The following is an 18,975-nucleotide window of genomic DNA, read 5'->3' as shown; positions in this document are numbered from 1 at the left end:
CAAAGCCATCTCTGCCATATTTCCTTCCACTCTGGGGCCTTCCCTCCACCTGCCACTGCAACCTTCCAGGCTGACACTCACTGCTGGAGTGCTGGTAGGTGGCGGCTCACCCCAAGGAGCTCCTTGCTGATGGGGCTTGCAGCTGGCCAGCTGTGTAGAACCTGACACGAGTGGCTCGAGCAGGGGACGTGTAGGGACAAAGGCACAGCCCAGTCATGAAATGCAGGACTACGACCGTGGAAAAATGGCCCAGGGTTTGTCATGCTGCAAAGCTGTCTTCTCAGCACCCCTTGATGAGAAGCCCCTGTCTTCCTGTACCACCCCGTCTCCTGCCACCTCCCATCTCCCCCAGCCCTGCCCTGGCCACACACCAGGAACAGTAGGCTGAGCGGGGCTGCATGGGTACAGTAGAAAAGCATGCCTCAGAGACCAGGGCAGGATGCTCAGGGAAACAGTGAACTCCCCGGGCCTCCCGGACCAGCCCCATGAGGAAGGTGGAGCAGGTGAGCCTAGGAACTTCTAGTTCCACCATGGACAGCCTGTGGGCACCAGACGCTCTGGTCCTCAGGTCTCCTGAGGCCTGCTATACCCGAGGCAGAGGGCACAGCCCAGAGCACCCAGCACCTCAGGCAGGAGCCTCTTGCCCAGCTCCTCCTTTATCAGCTCGCAATGGGGTCTTCCAGAGGAAAAGGGTCTATGGCAGCACCAAGTGGGAACCAAGGCTGACCCCCAATCCCCACTCTTACACCGGTACCCCAAAGCCCCATTCAGCAAAGCTACATGCGGCTGCTAAATGCTGGAGCAGTGGCCAGGCCAAACTGAGACCTGCTGTCACCTGACACACCAGTGGATCTCTGAAACTGGTACTAAAAAAGAACATAAAATAATGCATTAATGATTTACTTACATCGATGACACGTGGAAATGACAGTATTTTAGAAATACTGGGTTAAATATATTATTTAAAGTCATTTCACTTTCTTCTCTTAATAACTGGCTACTAGGAATTTTAAATTATTTATGTGGCTTAAGTTCTGGTTTCACTGGACTGCTTCCTCTAAGATTCAGCCACGGCCTCTAAAATGGGTAACGACGTGCCTTCTTCATGGGGCTATCCGGAGGAGAAAATACAACAGGTGAGTTTCTTCTGCAAATCTTCCCCCACCTCACCTGCCAACAGTCAGGAGCCCACAGCTCTGGCCCGGCACTCCACCTGCACGGTCAGAGGCTGCCCTCTGAACCTCCACATCTGCAGGGCTGAGGAGGACTGGGCAGGGCTGGGAGAGGCTCCTGTTCCTGGTGCCTGGGGTGCGAGGCACCCAACTCTCCCCATTCTCGAACTACAGCCTCCCAGCCCCACCCAGGGTCACAGGGCAGAGGGCTGCTGCCTCCCTCACTGGACTGCCCCTCAAGCTAACGAGAATAATGCCTCCAGAGATGCCTCAAATGGAAGATTTCATAAGAAGCAGAGACCCTACTGGAAGATCACAAGCAGCAACAAAGTAAGATCAAGAACTCCGAGCCAGTGCTGAGCCTCTCCAGGCAGTACTGCACAGCTGCCAGCTCTAGAAGCTCTCCCTCATCAGGCTGCTTAACTCCCACGGCATGAGGAAGAGGACACTGAGGCCCAGGGAGGGGCAGCAACTTGCTCAGGGCTACTCGGCTGGTGAGGGGCACACCAAACCCCACACCAGGCCCACCTATCTCTGGAGCCCAGATTCCTCCCGGCAGGGGAGCCCAAGCCAGACACTGACTTCCATTTCCTGCTGTCCTGGGTTTGCAGCCGATGCCGGCATGCATATTTGCTCATAGTTTTCCCTGTGTGAATCAGGCTGAAGATCTGGTGTCTCTGCTGAGGGACAATTAACCTCACACCATTTCAGATGAGATATTTTTTCTTGCCAAACAGTTAATGCTGCATAATCAGCCAACACCTGCTGAAATGCTCTCCCCAAACACACAGCCATCTCGCCCCTTCACCTAAACTGTGTCTGAGCAGGACTGCACCCCTCAAAGCAGGGTCTTTCTAGCCACTGGCTCCCCTGCCGCCAGGTATTTGTTCCCATGTTTATTTGCCATCAATTCTCAGAAAATTTTGTTGCCCGAGACTGTTGTAGATTACAGTGAGATGGAAACTCTCTAGGTGAATCAGGCTTGTTTAAAGCTGGCTACCAACTAGCAAGGGGATACGGGCACATGCACTTGTTGTTAGAATTGCCTGGCAGACAAGAGCACAGCATTGAGTCCATCCCAGGGAGGACCTGTCCTTCCACAGGGGACACATGGTACAGAGCCAGAAAGGTAGGACAAGGCCCAGGCAGCCCACAAGGGTGCTCTCCTTGTCTCATCTTCCTAAGGAGGCACAAGAGCAAAGAGGCAGATGAGAAGTGGGGCCAGGGGCCATGAGGCAAGAGGGGACCTCATGGAGGCTGAGCGGGCCCAGCAAGTGTGCACAGACCAGGCCTGGCGGGGTATGGTGCGGCACAGCCGCCGTTACAGTGAGCCCTCAAACCACCTTCCCCTTGTGTGCCAAGTTTCAAGTGTGGGCACTGATAGGCCTTTTCCTTCTGGGACACAGAATGCCAGGTTCTCCTGCCACTCCCTCCCGAGGCCTGATGCGCCAGTCACTCCAAAGGTGCCCCTCGGGAGGGAGGTGAGTGGAGGGCATCCGGTGCTGCCTCTGGAGCAGCTGCCAAGAGGTCCAAGAGAGGAGGCCAGCCAGGCCCCTGGCCTGGGAAAGTGCAGGGCTGGCTTGGACTTCCTCCCCACCATTCAAGACAAGCCATTTTGGGGGTTGTGGGGGGTAGAAGGCAGTGGCCAAGGGCTCAGAAGTCTTTAGCAAAGTCACCAAAAAAATGGTTCAAAGGTTCTGCTTTGGGCAGTAAGAGGATTATTTCAAATTCTGGATGTGTCCACTTGAAGGATGTAACCCGCACTGTCCACATGCCTCCACTCAGTGTGGCAGAGCACCAGATCACTGGGCCCTTCTCCCTCATGTCCTAGACTTGTACAACCGGACAGCTGAACCGCAGTGCCAGGCAGAACTAAAGCGCTCTTCCAAAGAGGCCATGGTGCTGACCACAGAGCCTCTCTATCACCCCCGTGCCCGGCTTTACCAACCTGCTCATAGCTCAAGAAATGCAGAGTCTGCTCAACGGTTGGGAGGAGAAGTCAGGGCCACTGGGGTTTCAATGATCCATCTGTTTATGGGCCCAAGGGATGTGATAAGTAAAAGCCATACATTCTGAGCACGGCCTGAGTACCAGGCCCTGGGCCAAAGGCTGGGAACAGCCCCACGTGAGGATGTCACCATCCCCACCTGACCATCAGGTAACCCAAAGCCTAGGGCAAATCCCAGACTCCCCTGAGCCCTGTGCTTCACAAGTGGTGGGGGAGCGCACCTCAGGAAGGCAGCCCTATGGAGACACGGGGGCCCATGGGCTGTCCAGGCCAACGACTGAGTGGGCCCCACTCACCGCTCTGCCACGCAGCCAGTGACACATGGCCTCAGCACTCCATTTTCTTCCCTGAAAAGCAGAACAGGAGGAGCCGCTCACAGGGTGGGTGAGGCCCACACGCCTGAGGGAGGACGCCCTGCAAACAGTGGCCCGCGGATTAGGAGTTAGTGACCCACTTCCCAAAGCTAGGGCCAGGCTGATGTGTGTGCAGATATGGCAGGGGAGAACTCAGACCCCCCGTGAGCCTAGGGTGGGAGGTGACACTCATCACCATGAGAGGCACTTGCAGAGGTGCCTGATTAACTTCCTCTGAGCCTGTGCCCGACACCGGGGCCTGCCTAAGCATCTCTCTGGTACGCTTTCACCCTCATGTGCCTTCTTGCCATGACCTCCTTGCACCGGTTTCCCTGGGGCCGTCTGCGGTCAAACCCCCAAGGTGGAAAATAAGCATAGCAGTCAGGTAAGGCAGGTGACTGAGCATCCCATCAGATCCTGGCCCCAGAGGCCCCGATGGCATTCCAACCCTGGGCTCCAGGCAAAAAGCCCGCTCCTCACCCCAGCCTGCAAGGACGACCGTGATGGCCCTGCCGACCTCTCAAGCATCCTTTGCACCCCCGACTCAGGAACCTCAGCTTCGCTGTACCCTGCACTCAACCACGCCCGCTCCGACCCCAGTCACCCCAGCTTCGCTGTGCCCTACACTCACCATGCCCACTCCCACCTCTGGGGCTTGCCTTCCCTCTACTTGGGACGTTCTCCCTAATTATCTTTGCAAAGCTGAACACATCTCATCATCTGTGATTTGTGCCAGTGTCACCTCCTCAACAAGGCCTCCCTGCTCCTTCAATCTAAAGCTGGCCACGTCCCACTTCCATCTTGTCTCATCCTGCCTGGTGATCCAAACCACGCTGGCCTGCTGGATTCTCATTAGCGCAAATATCGCCATCTGAAATGGCCCTGCCTGCCTGTTGTTGGCCTGCATGACATCCATCCCCCTTTCTGCATTGCAGAAACATCCCCAGGGCCTAGCTGAATGCCAGGTGGCCAGCACACTCCAGGCAAGGATCTGCTGAGTAAAGAACAAACTAGGACGGAGCTGCGACGTGCGCTAGAAGAGATCTCCAGCCCCGCTGGAGAACGTCAGACAGCATTCAACAGAAGGATGCTGAGCAGAGCGAGGCTGGGCATCTCCCGTCTGCTTCCTGTGCCGTTACCATCATCCAGCCATGCTGCGTGACCTGCAGGAGCAATCTGCTCCGTTCGCAGCAGTTGCTTCCCGTTTGCTGCATTTCCAACATTCACAGAACCAATTTCATCACCTTCCCTTTCTGCGGGACCAGCTGGCCGGCGCCCCCGCCTCTCAGGTCTTGCCCTAGCCCAGTGGGGCCAATGGACTCCATGCTGCCAAGCTTTCAGAAGTGCAGTCTCTGCCTGGGGGTCCCCTAGCCCAAAGTGGGGAGTGGCTTCCTGTAGCTGCTTCTGCGTGATACTAATACTTCTTTTTCTCTTCTTGGCTTTTTAGTTTTTCAGAAACCTAGCTAACCATTGCTCACAGTGAATTCACCTCATCTAATGGGCTGGTTTCTGCCTCTGACAGGCCCTGGCTGATCCAGGAGGCCTGCCTCACCCACTCCACCCACAGAGCTCCAGCAGTGAAACAGCGGGGGCCTCCAGACCGCCACCACTACTCCATGAGGAGTAAATGCAAGTCTGTGGCCCTTCAGGGAAAGGGGGGGTGCCTGATGACCTCTAGTGACACATTACTGATGTGAACTCGCGTTATTGCTCACAAATTAAGCTTCTGGTGGTTGCATTATATTTTGCAACCAATTGTTGCTTTTGTTTTCCAAGAGTTTTTTTTTTAAGCCACTCCTCCCCCTCCCAAAAAGGAATTATCCAAGAGCTCTACTATGTCTAACTTTCAAAGGAGGCATTGTTAATCTTTTGGCCATAAATAGGCAATTAACACCCACTCTGAGTCTAGTCAAACCAAGTTCCCGCCAGCATGGGGACTGCAGCAAAGGGTTTGTTCTTCGTGTGGCGTTTGCTTTCTGATTTCTTGACTGTGGCCTGAAGTTGCAAGAAAGAGTGGTAATTCCGGATGGCTGATACCAGAAAAATGGTAGATAAATGGGCTCCTGTCAGCAGGAGAAATTCTCTACTGGTGCAGTGCTTGGGGCGACAGAGGACCATGCTGCAAAAGGCGAAGTGGGCTAAAGTAAAGGCTTCACACTAATGGACCCACAAAGGTCAGCAGCCTGCATGGTGTCGGGAAAAGGCCCGGACAGGCACCAGCCGTGCTGGGCTCTGGGCACAGCTCTGTCTCCATCCCACACCCATCTCGGTGATGCACCTCTTTGTGCTTCCTGCTCTGGCCCTCACCGGGCTCAACAGCCCGCAGGCACCATGCTAACCTCGGGCTGGGAGGGGCTTCCCACCAGGCGTTCTCCTGATGTCCCAGATAAGGAAGCAGGAATATAAGGCAGACCTCCCTTTCGCTGCATCCTCTGAGGCCCAGCTGGGGATTACCCGGCTTCATTAGGAGAATTGAGGAGGCCATCACAGGCCCCTTGTTTCCAGGAGCTGCTGTCCCAGCTGTTGTAAACTGACCAGATGTGGCACAGCTGAGACAAGATCCAGCGTGACAAGCGTTAGAAACCATGAAAGAATCCTCCTGTGGCCCTAAGCTGCCCCCAGCCCTTCTCCAGCCCAGAGTTCAGAATGGGCAGCCACTTTCAAGTGGACAAGAACAGAGAAGCTTGGGCAAAGCAGTCAGAAGTTTGCAAACTGAGGGCTGACAGGAAAGGGTAAGGAATGGGGCCTCCCCAGTGGCAAGGAGCAGCTGGGCTAGCAAATCACAGATGTGCAAGGACAGGAGGTAAGAGAGTCCCATAGATACTTTCATACAGAGACAAAATAGGTCATGGTGATCCACTGGATTTCAGTTCTACTGAGAACAGATCAAGAAGAAATACAGTCAAAGTGAGGACTGCAGGTTAGATAATAAGAGGGACTTACGATGAACAAACACTAAACAGGGTAGTTTAAAGAAAGTTGCCACCTTTGGGGATTAAGATGATTGATTCTCTGCCCAGTGAAGCCTATGACTAGGGTGAGTTGGAAGTCAGCCCTGCTGCTTTTACCTTGAGAATATTTCTTGAGCCCCTTATGCCTATCACCACTTCCACTGCCCTGACCATCGTCTAGCCCACCTTCATGTTTGCCAATAGCCTCCTGCCTGGCCTCCCCACCTCCCCCAGAACCTACAGTCCATGCTGCTCACTGTCGTGCCAGAGGAGCTTTTTACGGGGTGCTTTTGCTCCCCTGCTTAAAACCTACTAATGCTTCTACCCTGCACTCAGAGTTCCTGTCATTCATTCACTCTGCCGTTGCACACAAGGCAGGATATCAAACAGGATGTGGAACTTGCCCTTAACAACCCACCCATGAGAACTTGCCTCGGAAATGCTCAACACCATATACTAGAACAGGCTTTCCAGACATTTCTGAAGCAGCGCCTTGTACTCAACTCAGCGTAAGTCAACCCCGAGCCCTCCTGCATGGGCAGTTTCATTGGCAGGCGGGGAAACCATTGCTCTGCTTGGTACAGCAGCTCAGTGGGCACTCACCCTAGGACCTGGATCCTCCTCCAGGTCAGACCCTTCCTAATCCAGGCTGAGCTGGTACCTCCTGACTGAGGGACCTGAACTCTCAATGCCATCTCCATATGACACAAACTAGTCCCTAGGCATCTGTGGAGTCACTGGGCTAGGAATATGCCCATCTCTGGGACCCCGAGGTACTAGGGTTCTGCCCCAGACCTGCTAATTCAGACTCTCTCGGACAAGGTCTAGGAACCTGCAGTGTGTTGGCTTCCAGGTAACCTGACACTCATGGCTACACCTGGGCAGATGCACGCACGGTCAGAAACCCGAGGCTCAGAGAAGCAGGGCAACCGGCTCACAGTCACCACAGAGCCAGGTGGCAGAGTGCCTCTCAAACCCAGCTCTTCTGACTCCAACCGCAGCTCTATTCCAACAACAGCGTACCTCTGTTTCCCTTCGGATATGAGAGGCCTCTACCACGTGGCAATAAGGCAAATCCCTGCCCTCAGAGTTACAGAGCCTGGGACTCATACCCCTGCAGCACCGCTCAACAACTCAGTTGAGACCTCAGGTGAGGCCTTCTTCTGGGGAGCAGGGATGCGGCAGAGCACGTCAGCGCTGCAGAGACAAGGAATTCCTGAGGGGAGGATAGTTCACACTTGAAGAACAGCAGGTCCCTCCTTTTGCCAAATTTCTCCCCTTACTCCTAAAGTGCGACTCCCAATATGGCAGCCAACTCTTACTGAGCACATGTCCTGGGCACACAGTACTAAGCTCCGAGCACTTCATACAAATGAACTCATTTAATGAGACATTTAACACAGTGAGAGAGGGCGTCGCCACCCTTCCTTGAGGATGGGGAAACTGAACCATGAAGAGATTCCATAAGTTGCCCAGGATGAGGATGGGGCTCAGTTCGTGGGCAGGGCTCCAGCCTGAGGCCCCGCTCTCCCACCAGCCCTCTGTCTCCTCATCTCAGCCCATGCTCTCTGCTTCTCCTTCAGCAGCCTGGGAAAAACATGAGGGTCTCTCTAAACCTTCCACTGGGGGCCCTTGGAGTTGAACCAGCCAAAGGGGCAAGAGCCAGCTGACCCACAGGCTGTTCTTACTCTGGCTTCCATGAAGCAAGACTGGCGATATCCTCTGATGTGGCGAGGCCTCAGCTGGTAAGGCCTCGCTCTCCCTCCGGCCCATAAGCCTTCCAAGGGCAGAGCCTGCTAGGGTCTCTGAAGCCTCTTTGCCAGCACCAGAGCAGGGCCTGGCAGGCCAAGAGCACTCCCAGCACACCCGGGGCTCTCATCTGAGCAGCTGGCTTAGGAAAGGGCCCCTACTTCAGCGAGCCGGGGCCTCCCAGAGCCTCATAGCTTCTCAAACATTCTCTGCTCAGGATGGCTCTCAGTTGAAGCATGGAAATCAGTAAGTGGCACTAAAAGCTGCCTCCCTAGCAGTCCCCAGATGAACTCCCATTTTCCTCTTCCCCAGGAGAGCAAAGCTATTGTGTCAACACTCGGCCTCGATCCCAGTGACCTTAAGCAGATTGCTTGTGCAACCTGAGGGCTGTGACTAGAGACAGAAAGGAGGGATCTGGGCGGAGGCTGCAGTGAGTCAAGATCTCACCACTGCACGCCAACCTGGGCAACAGAGCAACACTCCATCAAAAGAAAGGGAAGAAAGGGAGGGAAAGGATGGGAAGCAGGGAAGACGAGGACTAGAGCTGAAACTAGTCTCCTGGAAGCCTGACGCCAGCATGCGCCACGGCTGGCAGGATCCCAGCCCACCAAGAGTGGAGAGCCCAGGACACTGCCCAGAGCAGCAGCGGGTACGAGGGGAGCTACCATGGGAGAAAGGCTGCAGCAGGCCCGGGCTTTCTTTGTTCATCAAAGCTGGCATTTGCTGAGTGCCAACCATGTGCCAGATCCATGCCACATGATTCCTCCCACACTCGTGAGCAACAGGCACTGCCATTCCCATTTTACAGACACAGACATGAGGCCTGGGGCACACAGCTCAAAAGTGGCAGAATGGGGACACAGCCCCAGTTATCTGACTCTGAAGCTCCTACTTCTCACTGCCACACTCTCTATGCCCCATGCACATCAGTTCTCTGGAAGGGCCAGCTGAGTGGTCCTCACCCAGGACCAAGCACAGCAGCGGGAGCACTGAGCCTGGGGTCAAGAGGTCAGGGTTCCCACCTTCCGGGGTGCCTCACCATGTGACTTTGGGCAAGGCCCCAACTCTTCCTGGACTCTAGAGGCCTCATCCTCAAGTGAGGGGATGGGTTAGAACAGAGATGGCAGATAACGTTCAGTTACCCATCAATTAGCAATGGCTGCCAAGACTGCCAAGGGGAGGATTCTAAGACCTCCACTAAGTTCACCTGAAAAGGCTGCCATGATTGATTAGCAATGTCTGTCAAGAGCACGGAAGGAGGCGTGCTAGTTCAGCACCCAAAGCTGCCCCCTTGACATCCCTAAACTCTGACAGCCCAGGTCTTACAGGCTCTCTTCCTTTGTTCAAGTCTATCCTAACTATCTCTAAGTCAGAAGCAACTACTCCCATGTGCCTGCCCACAAAAGTTTTTGCCTTTACTTGTATTTAGCATTTCTTTCATTCCAATGGGCTTTCTAGGGCTTTCCAAGCCCACCTCTCTCACCAGATCTTCACATTGTCTGCAGTCCGTGTTATAAGGGGTGCTCCACCTCTGAATTCCTCTACTTGCCATCGGCACAGCTTCCCACCCTGAGAGGAAGGGTGCTGAGGGTGCAGGGCGGCGGGAACCGTAAGCAACTGAAGGGGAACAGCCACTGGCAGGGTGGACAGGAGAAAGTCACAAAGGTGCAGGCAAGCTGGGTCTGCCACACAGAAACTTGGCCAAGGAAAGGCACAGCTGGCCTGCAGCTGCTGGGAGTGCCTGAGCAAGAAGTCATGTAGCCAACCCCATGGCGACCAAGAAGGGCCACTGTCCCTCAAAGGTGGCCCCACCGGCACAAAAGATGGAAAGTGGAAGCTGGCTGGGGGGCTTCCCTTGGAGAGGACCTGTCCAGCAAAGAGCTGCGAGTCACCGATGAGCATCTGCACAAGCTCTCACGACTTCCTGCAGCAACCCCTCATCCTGCACAGCCCCTGTAGCCCCGCCCACCCAGCTCTCCTGGACTCACCCCCAGGAATACTGCTTTCAGCGGCTTCCCAAAGACATGCTGGCATGCTGGTTTCTACCTCATGCTTCTTTTCTACCCCAAACTGCCCCTGGCCAGCTTTCACGGTCTCTCAAACATCTGCTAACACAACAGTTGCTGCCTGTTCTGAGGCCTGCTCAGGGAGGTTTGGGGACTCAGTGTGTGGGCAGCTGCAATCAATCAAACCTCTGTTTCGGCATCCCGACCCCTCCCCACAAACATCTTGCTTCTGTTTGAAGCACTGTTGAGAAGTACAATTTGTTGCTCTTTCAAGATGACCAGCTTGGAGTTAAAAATACAGCAGGGACTATGACACCCAGGGGGACTGCATTCAATGGGTGATCTTTTTAATTGTTGCTTTTTTCTGAAATCTTTGCTCACACACATGTGATCTATGTCTAAATGGCCTCACATAGCTCAAGTCTTGCTGGGAGCCAACCAATGCTGGGTGGTCAAACCAGGTCTCAAAAAAGCAGTAAGGAAAATGTCAGCAAAAGTCCTGCTAATAAACGAGTCACACCCTCAGGCTGGGCCCTGCCCTCAATGGCACACATTGTCATTCTGCAAAAGGAAGGCTGCAGCCTCACAGAGAACACCAACCAGGAGGGCCAAAAACACCATGTGAGGAGGAAAGCTGTGCAGGAGGCCCACGGGGCCAGGCTTGCGCAGGGATAGCAGCACAGCCAGTCCTCTGAGCTGCCTTTGGGCAACTTGCTCTGTGGAACCAAGTGGTTGTAATTACAAGTACAGGGAGGGCGGCCACTGCGGGACTAGGTCCCTGCGTCATTTCCCCCATTAGGGCTTTCCTCACTACAGTCAGTCTCCCCGACTCAGGATCCAGATGGCCACCTCACCTGCAGCCTCATTCAGCATCTCTGCCTGCTCTCTTGGCATTGGGGTTTTAAGAAGACATGAGCAAAGACAATCTGAAAGCAATGTCGACACCCCACCCTGTGCGTCTCATCCCCAACAGACAAGAGTTAACTGGGACAGCTGTCCCCCAGGGATGCGGCCAGGAAGGGGTAGGGTGGCCAGCGCGCCCCCGGGATATTTCCACCCTCGTTTCAAGGGTGACAGATAGGAGAATGCTCACACACGGCCAACTTCCTCTGGCAAGAGGGGGGGTGAATCCAATTCTGTCACCATTTCATAACCCTGGGCTCTGAACACAGAGTTGACTGCAGGCTGAGCTGAGCTGCAGGGCAGGCCTCCTTCCCATTTACAAAAGAAAAGCGATGAGGCAAGAAGACGAACAAACAAGACACAGAAAGTGGCATGAACAGAAAAGGGAGGATGGAAACACAGGGAAAACGGTGGACAAACAAAGAAAAATAGGCATAGGCATTCTTTTTTTTTTTTTTTTTAGATGGAGTCTCGCTCTGTCACCCAGGCTGGAGTGCAGTGGCGCGATCTCAGTTCACTGCAAGCTCTGCCTCCCGGGGTTCACGCCATTCTCCTGCCTCAGCCTCCCGAGTAGCTGGGACTACAGGCACCCGCCACCTCGCCTGGCTAGTTTTTTGTATTTTTAGTAGAGACGGGGTTTCACTGTGTGAGCCGGGATGGGATGGTCTCGATCTCCTGACCTTGTGATCCACCCACCTCGGCCTCCCGAAAAATAGGCATTCTCATAGCAGACTGAGGGCACCTCCCAGGAACGTCCACCCTCTGCTCCTACCTCTGCCTCTGGAGGCACCCAGAAGCAGCCCACACCTTCCCTCCAAGTCCCGTGACTGTGACGATGATCATGAGTATCTGTCAGCACCCAGCCTGTGCCAGCCAAAGCACTGGGTGGGGGGGGGGGTGTGTGTACATATAGACACACACACACACATATATATAAACACATACCCATATGGATAGCGCATTATCCACATACGTTGTTTCTCTTGCTCCTCCCACAGTCCTGTGGCAGTGGTGGCATTTGCTGCACAGACATGTCAAGCAATTTGCCTAGGGCTTCCAGTCTCCGGCCCCACCTCTGGAGGCCTTCTAGTGTGTCAATGTCGCCTTCTAAATGCAGATCCAAAAGTGAACACCATGCCCAAAAGAGCCCTGGCAAGCATAGGGACCAAGAGAGCTTCAGTTTCCTCAAGAGGGACTGGAATGGACAAGCTCTGAGGTCACATCTCCTGACATCCTCTGCTTCTAGCACAGAGTCTACACCCCAGGGCACTTGCTCCTGCTGAACTCAACTGTGGATACAGATGAAGGCAGGGCCTTGGACCTCGGAGCTTCCTGCCCTCTTACTCTCTTGGGTTCTCTCCCTGGACCTTTTCCTGCGGGCAGGCTGGAGGGGCTCCAGCTACCACAGTCCACCTGGCCATACCGAATCATGGCCAGAGGGAAGACCCCATGCACTCACACACACCCTCAAGATCTGCTCTGGGCCCCAGTCGGGGCCTCTAGGGGAGCTGGGGCTCTTCAGAATGGCCAGCTGCTCCAAAGGTCTAACTGAAAAGGCCTTCTGCAGACTCTCACACACCTGGCCTCAGAACCCACATACGAAGGGCGCCTTTACAAGAATGCACAAGTGGAGCTCTCACCCCCAAAGGCAATGTGTAAACCAAGATCAAAAGGCCCACGAAAGAGAAGCCAGAGCCCAGCGGAAGGAAGCGTGGGCCACACCTGGGTACAAGCCTACCCTTCCAAAGATATGGAAAGCCCAACTCCAAGTCTTGCCTCCATGGGCATGCAGAGCAGACCCCAGCCCCTTCTCAGTGGTCCCAAATGTTGAGTGAAGCCACAGCATGTAGAAACTGGGGTCTGTGGCTAGTGGTCTAACCTCAGTGGCCATCTAGCAACATGTTAGTCCTTGTACACCAGCAACATGCCCAGCTCATCAGGTTACCATGCACGAGGCCCTGCACTGTCCAGGGCTCTTGATAAATACATAGGATGGATACCCTAGGCCTCGTTCTCAGGGCCCCACAGAAAAGCAAGGCCCACCTCCCCAGGCTAGAAATCAACAGATGATGGAGCCAAAGCAGGCCGAGCCCCATGAAAAGAGGGCTGACTAGGGTCTAGACTCTTGGTGGGGGCATGGCTCAGCGTTCACGGGCCCAGCCTCAGGGCTCTGGCCATAGGCCTTGGGCACACACACTTTCCAGAGGCCCCTCTCTACTTTCCCTGTGCTCAAGACCCGCTGCCAAGAAGGCGGCCAAGGACAGACAGGCTGAGCCAGAGCAGCCTCCTCAGGTTCCACGCACCTTCCCAGATCTGGGAGGCCTGCCTGGGGCCAATGAAGCCATCTATACAACTGGGCGCAGCGCCACTGAGCATTGTATTTTTAAATAGTATCTAACCAAACGAGGTCAAGAAATGTCTCCAATGATGCCAGTGGTGTTATTCCAGCTGTGGCTAGTAACATATAATAACATGTATGTTGTTTTTATTATCTATCTACTCATTAGGTAATAAAATATGCTCAGCATTAAAAATGTAACTGAAGCATTATCATACCCAGAACTCTGGGCTCTGGGTTTTTCTCAGAAGTCACCCAAATCTGTCACCTTTCCAGACTTTTTACCTATTTACATTTTTCTGGAGAAGGGAAATTCCTCTTGGTGTCCAATAAATGCGTTCAATCCCTGTCCAGCTAGTAAAGTCAAGAACGTTCCACTACACTGCAAAAAGAACGGCACACGCCTGGAGCCACGATGGAAGAAATGGAAACCAGCTGAGGAGGGGCAGGAGCGCTGACCCACACCCCTTCAGGCTCTCCCCCAGGCGGATCCCACTGACACAGGGGAGGAATAAGCACACCACCATCTTGCCCTCCCACTGCCCCAGCCAGTGCCCAGGCTCTTGAACAAAGGTAGCCAGAAAGCCTGGACTCTGGGGCCAGATATGCTTTAGACTTAAGACACCTGCACCTCTTCTTTTCTGGGTAGACCTCTATGTTGGGAGTAGGAACTAAAGGAGAGAAGAACAAAACCCCATGAAGAGAAACTGCACATTCTTTGTAAAAGGAAAGAAGATCCAATTGAGAAAACAACATTGGGCTTGGAAGGAAGTCAGCTATGCCTGCCCAAAACACAGTGAGCACGATGAGCCCGCCTGCCCTGGATGTGGCCATAGTGCTGAGTGACCAAGGCCAACCCCTCTGAAACCATCCTCACCAACAAGAAGATCTTCACCCCTTGAAACCCAGTGAGACCAATGTTTACATAAATAAGTCCAGAAAAGATGATGGTCAGACTGCGGCATTAAGCAACTGACAGCTCCTAGATGAACACAGAGCCAATAGTGTTGTGGCCCATCACATCCACCCATCCTTGAGTCAGAGGTCACAAGGGCCAGCACCACTTCCTCATCCCCAGCCAGAACCAGATGCAGCCAACTCTCAGGCTCAGAGACGCTCCTGATGACAGAGTATGAACTCCAAGTTCATCTCATTCAAATCAATATCCAAGATCAGTGTTAGCACAAGGCAGAGCTCCAAGACAAAGAGGATAAAGTCCAAGTGACAGGGGCGTGTGGCCAGATACTTCTACAGCAAAGGGCAAGGATGACTGCAGAGGCAGCTCAGAGAATGTTGGTCACAGCATCTTGAGGGCCTCACATTTCAACAGTTTAATCAAAGGAATAAGCTCTCCACAATCACTAGCTCTCGGAAACCATTACCCACACCCCTGATCTCAGGACCAGCAAAATCCAAGGGACACTGAATGCCAGTGTGCGCAAACGTTTCTTGCAGCAGCTGCGGGGGCGGCTTCCTGGGAGAGACGGCTTCAGTGAAGGGCTGGAGGGGCACACCAGTGTTTGGTCCAGTGAGTCTGCCCACCAACAGCCCACCTCTCCCCATCCACCTGCCCTTGTACCCCTAGCACTGCACTCACAGTGAAAGGGAATATTTGGTTGTAAATAGAAAGAAATAAACGCTTTTAAAAAACCAACTGGAAATAATCTTTCTTTGAAAAGGATTTTTAAAAACAAGGAAACTAACCCACTCCTGGGTATTTCTGAAACTGGTGTTCTATGCTTGTCTAGGACGGCCCAGACCCAGCAGAGGCTCATGACTCCACGATGCTGGGGCTCTTACCTGTGCCATCTTGGCAAGGTCTAGAGAAGGCCTCTGCTCTTGCACTTCTTCAGGGCGCCGCCTTTTAACACCGACCTTCTTATCGTTAAGGACACACGGCTGGGAGCGGCTGCGGGAAAGGCCGCTGGAACGTCTTGCCAGCTCTGGCGTGGAGGCAGGTGTGCTGTTGGCTGAGGGCGGACAGTATTCCACAAAGGAAAACTGCTCATGTGAGCAAGAGAGGGACCGTTGCAGGTCCAGCCGGCCCCCTCCCATGGGGTGCGGGTCAGGGTTCCAGGTGTCACCTGCCTGTCCACACGGGGCTGAGCCTGGCACCCCTTGGCAGGGCTGCCCTCCAAATCGATGGTGGAGTCCTGCCTGGTCGCAGGGTGAGGACAGCACGTTGGCCCGGGAAGGGAGGCTGAAGCTGGAGCTCCTCTGCATGGTGCTGAAGCCGTTGGAATAGCGCTGGACGCTGCCCCCACTGTAGCAGCGTCTCTTTTCCACAGGAGTCCAGACTTTGGAGCCCAGGGGCCTCCATGATGTCCGGCAGCTGGACATCTCATCGGAGAAGGACAGTGAGCGGCACTGACGCTTGCTAGGGGGTGCTGAGGGGTTCCCGTTGTGGTCGCTGATGCTGAGGTCTTTGATCAGACTGGTCACAGCACAGGCGGTCACTGCCTCCCGGTGCCATAGTGAGTTGTCCTTTTCAGGCAGGCATTCCCAGATGCTGGTGCTCGGTTGGTCAATCTGAAGAGGGCATTTCCTGTCCAGGTCTCGCCATCTGTCATTTTCTGGTTCATAAATGACAAGGAGAAAACAGGATTTGAGAAGGCCTTCACTCCAGCCCTTTAATATCTCCACACCAACAGCCCGTTTCAAACACAGTATCTTAGAGCCAAAAGGCCCTTAGAAACCATCCAGTCCAACCTCATTTTACAGATGAGAAACTGAGGCTCAGAGAGGAGAAGTGAATCTCAAGGCTTTGAGTTGGAAGTTGGAAGCGGAGCAGGGCCTAGAATCCAGATACACCCCTGGGACTCCTGATATGGTTTTCTTTCCAGTGTACCATACTGTCTCCCAGGAGAATCCAAAGCAGTATTTTTCATCCAAAATGCTTTCTCATCTTATGGGTGGGAAACCGACTTGCCCTGAGCCCTGCCCTGGCCAGTAAGAGAGTCAGGACAAGACATACGTTAAGTGCCACTGGGTTCTCTGCAGTTCTCAGGACGGGGACTCGATGCCCTGGCAGAAGACCACAACCAAAGATGTCTCAACACCTCAGATGGCCAAGGCCAAAAGATGGCTGGGGCACTGCCAGGTTAGTTCACCCCAATTCCACCTTGAAAGCCTTTGCTAATAGAAGCTGGAGCTGGTACTGATTTAGATCACCTCCATCAAAATGCTCAACATCGATGTCACCAATGGCTGCCAATCACAGCATTTTCTCTGTGTTCACTCGATTTTTCACTTAAAGCAATTAAAATCTATAAGAACAAGTCTTGGGCTTCACAGACTTAAGGGCACCACTTAAACTTATGTATTCAGATCTTTACTTGAATACACAAATAAATAACCTATCCTGCTATGAAATGCTACATTTGCACTTGAACCTTTATTTTGTGAAATATTCAAGAACTATTTACTGTTTTTCTACTATGAAATCAGGCACCATGTGGGGAATTTTAGGAGATGCAAAGATAAATTTGACATAGTTCTTGTATTCAAGTCTACAGTATAAAAGCAAAGTTAAGAAATATGCCATGCTGTCAGGGAACAACCTGTTAGTACTATTTTCTCGAACCTATATATATTTATAAATCATGCACATGTGAATGGCTTGAGTCAGTCAAGAGAAGAATACAAGTGAAACCTGAAATGATATTTGGTAGGTATTTAAATGCACGCAGGGTCTCACAGCAATGCAGATCACTTACTGAGCATTCACCTGGGCTGTGTAATCCACACAGCACCCTGAGTGCAGGTACCATCATGGACCAGATCAGGAGACCAAGGTTTGGGGGACATTGAGCAACTAGCCCAAGGCCACAGAGCTAGCACCAGACAGGATGTAAACCCAGCTTAGTCAGGCCCCAGAGCACAGGCCCTTTTCACTACACTGCAGCGCTGAGGCAGACTGCAGGGGAGCCTGACTCTGGCCCTGGCCTTAAGGAGTTTATGGGTCAGGCAAGATGGGCTCAGGTGCAGAAAACTGAGACTTAACCCATGAGTGCTCGAGGCAGCAAGGACTACAAACCTATCTCCTCTACCAGTGGCCACTCCTCAAAGGGCACCAAGAGACACAGCCAGCTGAGCGTCACAAGCAGCAGCTTCTTGACTGACTCAACGGGAATGACCTGTGCAGCCCAAAGGGAGGGCCAGGAGCCCAGAGGAAAAGCTAAGGCACAGCTAACAGTGGTACTCCTTCCTCTTGGGCATCCTGCCAAGGTCATGAGATACAGATTGAGGGGCTGGGACCCCGGCAGGGGACACTGCTAGAAATTATCCAGAGGCTGTATTCATGGAGGGCCTCAGAAGCTGGAGATGCAGGAGAGAAACCTTCCAAAAGCCCAGGCAAGCCAGCTGCAACAAAGCAAGACTGTCGCTAAACATCCAATTCCCTCATCATACATCATTCATCTCATCTCTGAAATTTCCCAGGGCCTGACCACAGCAGGTCTCAATATCTGCTTCCTCCAACTAGACTGGATCAATTACTTCCAAAAACCATCCAACGTACCCCTTCCTGCAAGTTATATTAGGTTGTTCAGACAGGCTTTACCACCAAGGAAACCATTCCCTTTGGGTATTCACCATTCTATTAAATCAGCTTCAACTTGACACTGGTCAGCAGCTGAAAGTCCAATAAACTAATATAAAGTAAAAAAAATTTTTTTTTTCAGACAGGACCTGGGTCTGTGGCCCAGGCTGGAGTGCAGTGGCATAATCCCAGCTCACTGCAACCTCCACCTCCCAGATTCAAGCTATTCTGGTGCCTCAGTCTCCTAAGTAGCTGGGATTATGGATGTGTACCACAAGCCCAGCTAATTTTTGTATTTTTTGTAGACATGGAGTTTCACCATGTTGGCCAGGCTGGTCTCAAACTCCTGGCCTCAAGTGATCCACCCACCTTGGCCTCCCAAAGTGCTGGGATTACAGGCATGAGCCACCGTGACCGGCTATAAAGTAAAATTAAAGGAAATATAAACTCTTGTTGACAGAGTCACAAATATCCCAGTTATCTAATTTAAAAGAAAACAGAAAGTTATCCTAAGAAAAAAGTGAAGATTTATGTATGATGATGTTCATCAAAATGATGAGCGATAGCAAAATGGTAAACATAATTAAAACATCTCACAGCAGGGGCTGGTTAAATAAATTATGAAGGAATAACATGGAGCATGAAGAAGCAGAGTTTCAAAGAACATTAAATGACGTGGGGAAATGCTACTAATATAAAGTTGAGCATAAAGAAATAGGATGTAAAACTGTGTGGAGGGTGTGATTTCTACTTAGCAAAATATGTCTGTTGTATGTGAAGGTAAGAAGGAAATAAACCAAAATGTTAATAGTGGATTGGCAGACAGCTGGTTGGTTTATTTTTTCTCTTTTGTTTTTCTATAGTCTCCAAATGTTCTGAGAAAAAATGTCTTACCGAATATGTGGGGGATGTGACCACCAAGCCCACTGGTGCTGTGCCCTTGCTGAACTCAGGA

The 18,975-nt window shown here is 52.7% G+C and overlaps 1 protein-coding gene across 1 annotated transcript in view; it reads right to left on the bottom strand.

The window, feature by feature from the left end:
• Window positions 1–18,975, bottom strand: part of LOC105470177 (family with sequence similarity 53 member B) — an 87,781-nt gene that overhangs the window by 47,379 nt on the left and 21,427 nt on the right. The window contains exon 3 of the mRNA XM_024789336.2: window positions 15,281–16,053. Within this exon, the coding sequence (XP_024645104.2) occupies window positions 15,281–16,053 (773 nt within the window). The remainder of the gene's footprint in view (window positions 1–15,280; window positions 16,054–18,975) is intronic.

Source organism: Macaca nemestrina, chromosome 9 (genome assembly GCF_043159975.1).
Source record: "Macaca nemestrina isolate mMacNem1 chromosome 9, mMacNem.hap1, whole genome shotgun sequence".
Lineage (NCBI taxonomy): Eukaryota > Metazoa > Chordata > Mammalia > Primates > Cercopithecidae > Macaca > Macaca nemestrina.
This window is presented reverse-complemented; position numbering and strand designations above follow the sequence as displayed.